The following is an 11,208-nucleotide window of genomic DNA, read 5'->3' on the forward strand; positions in this document are numbered from 1 at the left end:
TGACAGTGAGGAGTTTCACCAGGGGGACGTAGCGCGTGGGAGGATCACACTATCCCCCCCCCCCCCCCAAATAGGCGCCACGACCGACCAGAGGAGGCGCTAATGCAGTGACCAGGACACATTCCCATATCTGGCTTCCCACCCGCAGACACAGCCAATTGTGCTTGTAGGGCTGCCCAACCAAGCCGGAGGTAACACAGGGAATCGAACCGGCGATCTCATGTTGGTAGGCAACGGAATAGACCGCCATGCCACCCAGACGCCCCAAGTCCTCTGTCACACCAGCCACCTGCATGTCCTCCCTCACCACCTCCATAAACCTCCTCTTTGGCCTTCCTCTTCTCCTCTTCCCTGGCAGCTCCATATTCAGCATCCTTCTCCCAGTATACCCAGCATCTCTCCTCCACACATGTCCAAACCATCTCCATCTTGTCTCTCTTGCTTTGTCTCCACACCGTCCAACCTGAGCTGTCCCTCTAATATACTCGTTCCTAATCCTGTCCTTCTTCATCACTCCCAGTGAAAATCTTATCATCTTCACCTCTGCCACCTCCAGCTCCACCTCCTGTCTTTCATCAGTGCCACTGTCTCCAAGCCATACAACATAGCTGGTCTCACCGCCATCTTGTAAACCTTCCCTTTAACTCTTGCTGGTACCCTTCTGTCTCACATCACTCCTGACACTCTTCTCCACCCACTCCACCCTGCCTGCACTCTCTTCTTCACCTCTCTTCTGCACTCCCCGCTACTTTGGACAGTTGACCCCAAGTATTTAAACTCATATGCCTTCGTCACCTCCACTCCTTGCATCCTCACCATTCCACCGTCCTCCCTCTCATTCACGCATATGTATCCCATCTTGCTCCTACTGACTTTCACTGCTCTTCTCTCCAGTCCATACCTCCACCTCTCCAGGCTCTCCTCCACCTGCCTGCTACTCCTTAAAAATCCCTCAAATGTGCTTTACAAATATAACAGGGAAAAGGTGAGGTGAGGACTTTTAGCAATATGCTGTTGTTGCTCTGTTACAGGCCGAACTTGTACGTTAAACTTACAAAGAAATAGTTTTCAAAAATACCCGATGAAGAAATACATCTGGTTAACACCTCATGGGGTGAACCGAGTCCTAACTTATCCACCAACAATTAAAACCAGGGGTAAATACACAGAGGTCAAATACCACACGAGCAATAATGCTTTTGGTCAATTTAGCAACAAATGCTGAATGTCTCCCATCCACCCAGGAAGAGTTCATACACTGTTCACCATCCACACAGGAAGAGTTCATACACTGTTCACCACCCACATAGGAAGAGTTCATACACTGTTCACCATCCACACAGGAAGAGTTCATACACTGTTCACCATCCACCCAGGAAGAGTTCATACACTGTTCACCATCCACCCAGGAAGAGTTCATACACTGTTCACCATCCAACCAGGAAGGGTTCATACACTGCTCACCATCCACACAGGAAGAGTTCATACACTGTTCACCACCCACATAGGAAGAGTTCACACACTGTTCACCATCCACCCAGGAAGAGTTCATACACTGTTCACCATCCACACAGGAAGAGTTCATACACTGTTCACCATCCACACAGGAAGAGTTCATACACTGTTCACCATCCACCCAGGAAGAGTTCATACACTGTTCACCATCCACACAGGAAGAGTTCATACACTGTTCACCACCCACATAGGAAGAGTTCACACACTGTTCACCATCCACCCAGGAAGAGTTCACACACTGTTCACCATCCAACCAGGAAGATTTCATATACTGTTCACCATCCACATAGGAAGAGTTCACACACTGTTCACCATCCACCCAGGAAGAGTTCATACACTGTTCACAATCCACCCAGGAAGAGTTCATACACTGCTCACCATCCACATAGGAAGAGTTCACACACTGTTCACCATCCACCCAGGAAGAGTTCATACACTGTTCACCATCCACCCAGGAAGAGTTCATACACTGCTCACCATCCACCCAGGAAGAGTTCATACACTGTTCACCATCCACACAGGAAGAGTTCACACACTGTTCACCATCCAACCAGGAAGATTTCATATACTGTTCACCATCCAACCAGGAAGGGTTCATACACTGTTCACAATCCACCCAGGAAGAGTTCACACACTGTTCACCATCCACCCAGGAAGAGTTCATACACTGTTCACAATCCACCCAGGAAGAGTTCACACACTGCTCACCATCCACCTAGAAGAGTTCATACACTGTTCATAATCCACCCAGGAAGAGTTCATACACTGCTCACCATCCACCCAGGAAGAGTTCACACACTGCTCACCATCCACCCAGGAAGAGTTCATACACTGTTCACCATCCAACCAGGAAGGGTTCATACACTGTTCACCATCCACCCAGGAAGGGTTCACACACTGCTCACCATCCACACAGGAAGAGTTCATACACTGTTCACCATCCAACCAGGAAGGGTTCATACACTGTTCACAATCCAACCAGGAAGAGTTCACACACTGTTCACCATCCACCCAGGAAGAGTTCACACTGTTAACCAGTGGTTTGGTCCATGACTTTTCAACAACTTTTACTTTCATTTCCATGACCAAAAACAATTTTCAAAAATTGCTAAGTAAAAGTCACATTTTATAACTATATATTGTGAAAGTGTGTCAGTATTTTTAATATTTTTTTGAGATTTTTTTCTCCCCAATTGTACTTGGCCAATTACCCCACTCTTCTGAGCCATCCCGGTCACTGCTCCACCCTCTCTGCCGATCCGGGGAGGGCTGCAGACTACCAAATGTCTCCTCTGATACATGTGGAGTCGCCAGCCGCTTCTTTTCACCTGACAGTGAGGAGTTTCACCAGGGGGACGTAGCGCATGGGAGGATCACGCTACTAGTGCAGCGACCAGGACACATTCCCACATCCGGCTTCCCACCCGCAGACACGGCCACGTGTGTCTGTAGGGATGCCCGACCAAGCCGGAGGTAACACGGGGATTCGAACCGGCGATCCCTCTGTTGGTAGGCAACGGAATAGACCACTACGCCACCCGGATGCCCTGCTATATTTCCAATCTTCTAAATGAGTCAATTTACTCTTGGCAACTTTTGCAAGTCTTGTCCATTTGAAGCCGCTGCTTGTTGAAACTTCCCTTGCCTGGTATACAGTCAACTATCTAGCTAGCTAACACCACCCAGAGAGCTTGCCAGCAGAGGCACGTGGTAGCATACTGACACAAACCTCCGTACACACAGCAGATATTTTAAAGTGCTGCCACAATGGGTCCACGTGCTTTTACTTTCTTTATTTGGTCAATCATTCCTTAACACAGTCAAAAAAGAGCAACCTCTAACGAGAGCAGCCGAAAGTACTGCTATTAGTAGATTCTTTAACAAAGCTGATGCTGCTTTGGTCACATGACCATGACGTTCCAGAATCTTGTCCATCCATCCATCCATCCATCCATCCATCCATCCATCCATCCATCCATCCATCCAGCCATCCAGCCATTATCCAAACCGCTTATCCTGCTCTCAGGGTCGCGGGGTGCTGGAGCCTATCCCAGCAGTCACTGGGCAGCAGGCGGGAAGACACCCTGGACAGACCGCCAGGCCATCACACAGGGTCCACACACACACACACACACACACACACACACACACACACACACACACACAGCTAGGGAGGAAGTAGTACGGCCGATTCAGCAGACCTACACGTCTTTGGACTGTGGGAGGAAACCACGGGGACAACGTGCAAATGCCACACAGAGGACAACCGCCAAGGTTGGACTACCCAGGGGCTCGAACCCAGGACCTTCTTTCTGTGAGGCGACCGCCCTAACCACTGTGCCGCCATATTAAAACCAAACCCCCCCCCCCACACACACACACACGAAAATGACCATTCCTGGCTTAAGAAAACACCGGGCAGGATCGTTCATTTAAAAGAGGTGAATAAAGACTGGCAGCAGAGACGTGTTGTGGCTGTGCTGCCGTGGACGGAGGCCTGCTGGAGACGCTGCCCGGAGTCAAGACACACATGCTAGGTGGCTAAACACTGTCTAGAAGATACCCACACATGCTAGGTGGCTAAACACTGTCTAGAAGATACCCACACATGACGCACACCACCCAAAACTTTACTGCACCTTCATCAACCTGATGTGTTAAGATACTACATGTAGATGTAGTGGTACTACAGTAACCCTGATGTGTTAAGATACTATGTGTTGATGTTATGTAAGCAGTGGTACTACAGTAACCCTGATGTGTTAAGATACTACATGTAGATGTTATGTAAGCAGTGGTACTACAGTAACCCTGATGTGTTAAGATACTACATGTAGATGTAGTGGTACTACAGTAACCCTGATGTGTTAAGATACTACGTGTTGATGTTATGTAATCAGTGGTAGTACAGTAACCCTGATGTGTTAAGATACTACATGTAGATGTTATGTAAGCAGTGGTACTACAGTAACCCTGATGTGTTAAGATACTACATGTAGATGTAGTGGTACTACAGTAACCCTGATGTGTTAAGATACTACGTGTTGATGTTATGTAATCAGTGGTAGTACAGTAACCCTGATGTGTTAAGATACTACATGTAGATGTTATGTAAGCAGTGGTACTACAGTAACCCTGATGTGTTAAGATACTACATGTAGATGTAGTGGTACTACAGTAACCCTGATGTGTTAAGATACTACGTGTTGATGTTATGTAATCAGTGGTAGTACAGTAACCCTGATGTGTTAAGATACTACATGTAGATGTTATGTAAGCAGTGGTACTACAGTAACCCTGATGTGTTAAGATACTACATGTAGATGTAGTGGTACTACAGTAACCCTGATGTGTTAAGATACTATGTGTTGATGCTTTGTAAGCAGTGGTACTACAGTAACCCTGATGTGTTAAGATACTATGTGTTGATGTTATGTAATCAGTGGTAGTACAGTAACCCTGATGTGTTAAGATACTACGTGTTGATGCAGTGGTACTACAGTAACCCTGATGTGTTAAGATACTACGTGTTGATGCAGTGGTAGTACAGTAACCCTGATGTGTTAAGATACTACGTGTTGATGCAGTGGTACTACAGTAACCCTGATGTGTTGAGATACTACATGTAGATGTTATGTAAGCAGTGGTACTACAGTAACCCTGATGTGTTAAGATACTACATGTAGATGTAGTGGTACTACAGTAACCCTGATGTGTTAAGATACTACGTGTTGATGTTATGTAATCAGTGGTAGTACAGTAACCCTGATGTGTTAAGATACTACATGTAGATGTTATGTAAGCAGTGGTACTACAGTAACCCTGATGTGTTAAGATACTACATGTAGATGCAGTGGTACTACAGTAACCCTGATGTGTTAAGATACTACATGTAGATGTTATGTAAGCAGTGGTACTACAGTAACCCTGATGTGTTAAGATACTACATGTAGATGTAGTGGTACTACAGTAACCCTGATGTGTTAAGATACTACGTGTTGATGTTATGTAATCAGTGGTAGTACAGTAACCCTGATGTGTTAAGATACTACATGTAGATGTTATGTAAGCAGTGGTACTACAGTAACCCTGATGTGTTAAGATACTACATGTAGATGTAGTGGTACTACAGTAACCCTGATGTGTTAAGATACTATGTGTTGATGCTTTGTAAGCAGTGGTACTACAGTAACCCTGATGTGTTAAGATACTATGTGTTGATGTTATGTAATCAGTGGTAGTACAGTAACCCTGATGTGTTAAGATACTACGTGTTGATGCAGTGGTACTACAGTAACCCTGATGTGTTGAGATACTACATGTAGATGTTATGTAATCAGTGGTACTACAGTAACGCTGATGTGTTAAGATACTACGTGTAGATGTTATGTAAGCAGTGGTACTACAGTAACCCTGGTGTGTTAAGATACTACATGTAGATGTAGTGGTACTACAGTAGCCCTGATGTGTTAAGATACTACGTGTTGATGTTATGTAATCAGTGGTAGTACAGTAACCCTGATGTGTTGAGATACTACATGTTGATGTTATGTAAGCAGTGGTAGTACAGTAACCCTGATGTGTTGAGATACTACGTGTTGATGTTATGTAATCAGTGGTACTATAGTAACCCTGATGTGTTGAGATACTACATGTTGATGTTATATAAGCAGTGGTAGTACAGTAACCCTGATGTGTTAAGATACTACGTGTTGATGTTATGTAAGCAGTGGTACTATAGTAACCCTGATGTGTTAAGATACTACATGTTGATGCAGTGGTACTACAGTAACCCTGATGTGTTAAGATACTACGTGTTGATGCAGTGGTAGTACAGTAACCCTGATGTGTTAAGATACTACGTGTTGATGTTATGTAATCAGTGGTACTATAGTAACCCTGATGTGTTGAGATACTACATGTTGATGTTATATAAGCAGTGGTAGTACAGTAACCCTGATGTGTTAAGATACTACGTGTTGATGTTATGTAAGCAGTGGTAGTACAGTAACCCTGATGTGTTAAGATACTACGTGTTGATGTTATGTAAGCAGTGGTACTACAGTAACCCTGATGTGTTGAGATACTACATGTTGATGTTATGTAAGCAGTGGTAGTACAGTAACCCTGATGTGTTGAGATACTACGTGTTGATGTTATGTAAGCAGTGGTACTACAGTAACCCTGATGTGTTAAGATACTACATATAGTAGATGCAGTGGTACTACAGTAACCCTGATGTGTTCAGATACTACGTGTTGATGCAGCGGCAGTACGGTTTACAGAGTTATCAAAGTGTGTAATTTTGAACGTATAATAACCCCGGTGGTCTGAGGACACCCCGCATGAGCCCTGAAAGATATACAGCAAGAACAGAACCGGATGGAGGAGACCTGGTGCGACTCCTGGTTCCCTGACAGAAGCAGAGGACTGGTCAGTGAGGGACCCCCTGTTCCCCTCTGTCGACTTGCAGATATCATATCTGACGGGGGTAAACCCCCCCCCCCCGTTCAAAGTCAAGTAAAGTCTCTAACGGAGGATTTAAAGCCAATGCTGATTTAGGCTGCCACTTGTATAAAGTTAGAACTCAGATTGTGATGTGTCTGTAATGTATTACTGCTACCACGAGGTCATCACGAGGTCACCACGAGGTCACCACGAGGTCACATCAAACATCTTCCGTGTTCAGGAGGTAAAGAGACTTTTTTTTATTTTACTGCTTTTATTGATCCCCGTGGGGCAGCTCTTTCTCTGCATGTAACCCATCCTAGCTGTGTAGCTAGCAGCAGTGGGCAGCTGCCGTGCAGCACCCGGGGACCAGCTCCAGCTGGTCTCGCCAGGCCTCGGTCAGGGGAGCCGACAGGAGTACTGACCCTAACATGCACCCGGAGAAACCCCACCGCAGACACGGGGAGAACATGCAAACTCCACACAGAGGACGACCTGGGATGACCCCCAAGGTTGGACTACCCCGGGGGTTCGAACCCAGGATCTTCTTGCTGTGAGGTGACAGGGCTAACCACCAGCGGCGGCTGGTGCTAACAATTGCTAACAAATTTTTTTTGGGGGGGGGGGGGCGCAATTTACCTTGGCACAGCACACCTGACAGCTGATTTAATGTCCACAAATGGGCCACATTGTCCTTCTTAACAACTCTGTGACTGTGTGGACATTAGAGCAGCTGTCAGGTGTGCTGTGCCGAGGTAAATTGCGCCCCCCCCCCCCCAAATCTGTTAGCACCAGCCGCCACTGTGCCACCATGCCGCCAAGTGGGGCCAGAAACGCCAAGCAACCACCAAGCAAATCCACTGAGATAACAGTCCAGCGTCATTACCACACACATTTTTTAAACATATATTATTAACCAAGCTTGTTCTCCATCACCATAGTACAGCACAGAAAGGTTTCACAGGCACCAACACTCACCGAGGTACTCCATCAGTTGTTCAGCAGTTATGATTTCCATCATAGGAGGCATCTTGACCTGCAACAGAAATGCCAGAGCACCTGGTCAGAGAACGACAGGAAGCCACCATGTGTGTCGTACACGATGCAAAGAGCTGTGTTACTACCCAACAGGGACTAGTATCGAGAGGACAATCTGAGACCGCGTGTTAAATAAAACCGGGTGTCAGTGTGCTTGGTTTTGATAGGGTCCAGCTTTTGTCGTGAACCCACGCCAGCTTCTAATCTGACATTAAATGTGAGACGAATTACAGCCACGGCTAATGCAAAGTGACGGAATACGAGATTCAAACAGGGCGATGGAGCACGGACGGGAAAGTGGGGGACTAGGCCGCAACCCTCATCTTCATCCCACGGGGGGGGGGGGGGGGTCTGAGAGATCCCACTCTTTTCAGGAGATCCTTTTCCAGGACTTCGTCTCGGCTGCCAGGCGTGGCTGACAGAAGGCCATATTATTCAGTGTTAACATCAGCGGACGTCTCAGCCAGTCTCTACGTGGACTGGGCGGGTGAACGCGCCGCCCACACGCCACGCCGATGTCACGTCTCAGCACACGAAGACACGCGACCTCCCCTAAAAACTCCCAATAACGTACAAGATCTCAGCCGGCTAACGTGCCATTCTGTGAGCCGACCGGCACATCTGATCGTTTTCCGGGTGTTTTTCACGCCCGCAAAGCTAGCCTGTGAGTTTCAAGCTTGTCCAGGGGGAGTGGGACACCTAGAGTTGTCTGGACAAAGATTTTGACAGGTACTGTTAAAAAACTACCCCCAAACAAACTGTAGAGGAGGAGCTCTTCCACTATTACTCTCTAATCTTCATAATAATTCTCCAATACTCTGTGGAAACGATAAAAGACGCGGACGACACAACCACTGTAGGCCTCGTCTCCCACAGTGATGAGACCCGGTGCCGCCCCGAAGTAGACCCAGCTGTCACTGGGCGCACAAACAGCGACCTTCTGCTTAACACAGACAGAACCCAAGAACTCAGTGTTGACCTCCGATGCACGCCGAATCCCAGAACACCCATGCAAATGAACATCAGACCCCATCGCCGCCCATCGCCGACTCTTTAAATTCCTGGGGGACATACATCAGCAATAACCTGAAGTGCAGCATTAACACATTAACACACATCACTGCAGAAGCTCAACAACCACTTTACTTTCTTGGGCATCCGGATCCAACATCAGCTGCTCGTTCTGTTTTACTCAGCCATCATCCAGTCCATCATAACATCTCCCATTACAGTATTAGAGTATTACAGTATCACAGTATTACAATATGGTACGGCTGCACAAACAGTCAAACCCGGAAAACACTACAGCAGATCCAACACCACAGGCAGCCCGCCCCCCCAGCTGAACCTCTACATACTAGCCGGACTGCAGAGCCAGCAAAGAAGATCATCTCCGACCCCTCACATCCTGCTCCTCGCCTCTCCCAGCTCCTTCCCTCAGGGAGGCGCTGCAGGTCACTGTCCACTCAGACTCAACATTTCAGCCCCCCCGCCCCCCCCCCCAGCACTCTGAGTTCCTCCCTATAGTCCCCTCCTCACACACCTTTGGCATAAACACAACCCACCAGTCACCTAACTGGGACATGCTGTGCTGTTGTGTGACTGTATTGTTCATGAGGACGTGTGGAGTGTCTGTTGTGGTCCACGTATGTACTGTGCTGCAGAGTTTAGTGTGCACCAAAACCACCACCCCTCCCGCCCCCCCCCCCGGCCTTGGTAGTGTGGCTAATAAAACGGTCCACCCTAAGCTAACAGAAGCTTTAAGCCTTGCTGATGGAGGAAGCGCGCTTTGCAGGCGTCCTGCAGGTACGCGGCCTCTGACGTCAGCCCATGCTGCACACTTCACCTTCCAGGTGAGTAGAAGCACGTTCATGATGGCGAGCAGCGGGCAGGGCCCGTTCTCGTTCTGGGTGATGACGGGCGTGTTCTCCTCTTTCCAGCGGATCCACTTGATGTGGTAGATGGACTGTCCCGCTCCCCGCTCCTTGCTGCAGGACTGTTTGCCGCCGTCCTTCTCGTACTCGCTCTGCAGGGCCAGCGCCAGTCCTCTGTCCTCCGGCCCGTCGCTGGTGGCCTCGGAGCTGGGGCAGGAGGTCAGGTTGGAGAAGGAGTCCAGCGAGTCCAGGCTCCGGGATTCGGCGGCAGGACTCGGCTCGGGGTCACTCCCACTCGGCGGCTCCTCGGAGGAGATCTGCTCGCTCTTCACCGGGGCGACGTTCCCCGCGACTCCAGCGCCGCCCGCACACCGCGGGTGACCGCCAAGGCGCCGCGGCGCGTTCGCGCTCCCCGCGGCCGTTCCTCCTCCCGGAGAGGAGGACGCGCTCTCCTTTGCGGCGTCGCCCAACTTTGTGGCACCACCCTCGTTATTTCCTGGAGCCAGCGCCGAGTCGCCGCCGCCGCCGCCGCGCACCGTCCCGTTACCGGCGCCCTCCCTGGGCTGCGAGCGCGACCGGCTGCCATCCGCCTCCTCCTTCTCCTTCTCCGCCACCTCCGCCGCGTCGGAGCTGAGCTGACCTCCACATGCGGCTCCAGAGCCGCTGTTGTTATTACAAGTCACGTCAGCCGGAGGACTACGAGGAGGCTCGCTGCTCCTGCACCGATCCGACGCTGCCGCTGACGCACCGCCCGGCGCTCCTCCGGCTCCGGCTCCTCCGGCTCCAGCTCCGGCGGCGCACGACGCGCTCCGCTCGGCGTCCCGGCGTGCGTTCGCCTCCTCCTCCTCCATGTCCATCTGCAGTAAAGCGGGCGAGGGGCTTTCTATCTGGTCTGCAGCTCCAGCCTCAGTCCCGAAGACGCCATGACCACCCTGCCGGTGACGTCATCAAACCGGATCCGTTCGTTGTAGACCGAGGCGGTGGGCGGAGTCAGGGTTTGTTTTTGTTTTTTTGAGGGGGGGTTTCTTTTACGTTGGGTTTTACAATCATAAGAACATAACACGTTTTAGTCGCTCTGATAACGTCATATCTGCACACACACACCCACCCAAAAAGATGGTGCAAATGACGCTGGGCTGTAATATTGTTAGAGAATAGGATAAAGTTGCTGGAGGGGGGGAGGGGGGGGAGGTGAAGAGTGGGCGGAAGGCGGAAAGCGACGGAAAGAGGCGATGTGTTCCGAGTGACGTAGCAGCGCGAACCCGGAGAGGCTGTGACGCTCTGAAGCCACGGTTCTGCAGAACCACGGAGACGCGCTGCAGGATCCCTCTGA

At 49.4% G+C, this 11,208-nt stretch overlaps 1 protein-coding gene across 1 annotated transcript in view; it reads right to left on the minus strand.

Moving 5' to 3' along the window:
- mindy2 (MINDY lysine 48 deubiquitinase 2) overlaps positions 1-10,757 on the minus strand; it is a 62,777-nt gene extending 52,020 nt beyond the window's left edge. The window contains exons 1-2 of the mRNA XM_056278770.1: positions 9,848-10,757; positions 7,942-7,999 (exon numbers count right to left, since the gene is read on the minus strand). Coding sequence (XP_056134745.1) covers positions 7,942-7,999; positions 9,848-10,732 — 943 coding nt within the window. The 5' untranslated portion in view covers positions 10,733-10,757. The remainder of the gene's footprint in view (positions 1-7,941; positions 8,000-9,847) is intronic.
- Positions 10,758-11,208: the final 451 nt, after the last annotated feature.

Source organism: Lampris incognitus, chromosome 4 (genome assembly GCF_029633865.1).
Source record: "Lampris incognitus isolate fLamInc1 chromosome 4, fLamInc1.hap2, whole genome shotgun sequence".
Classification (NCBI taxonomy): Eukaryota; Metazoa; Chordata; class Actinopteri; order Lampriformes; family Lampridae; genus Lampris; species Lampris incognitus.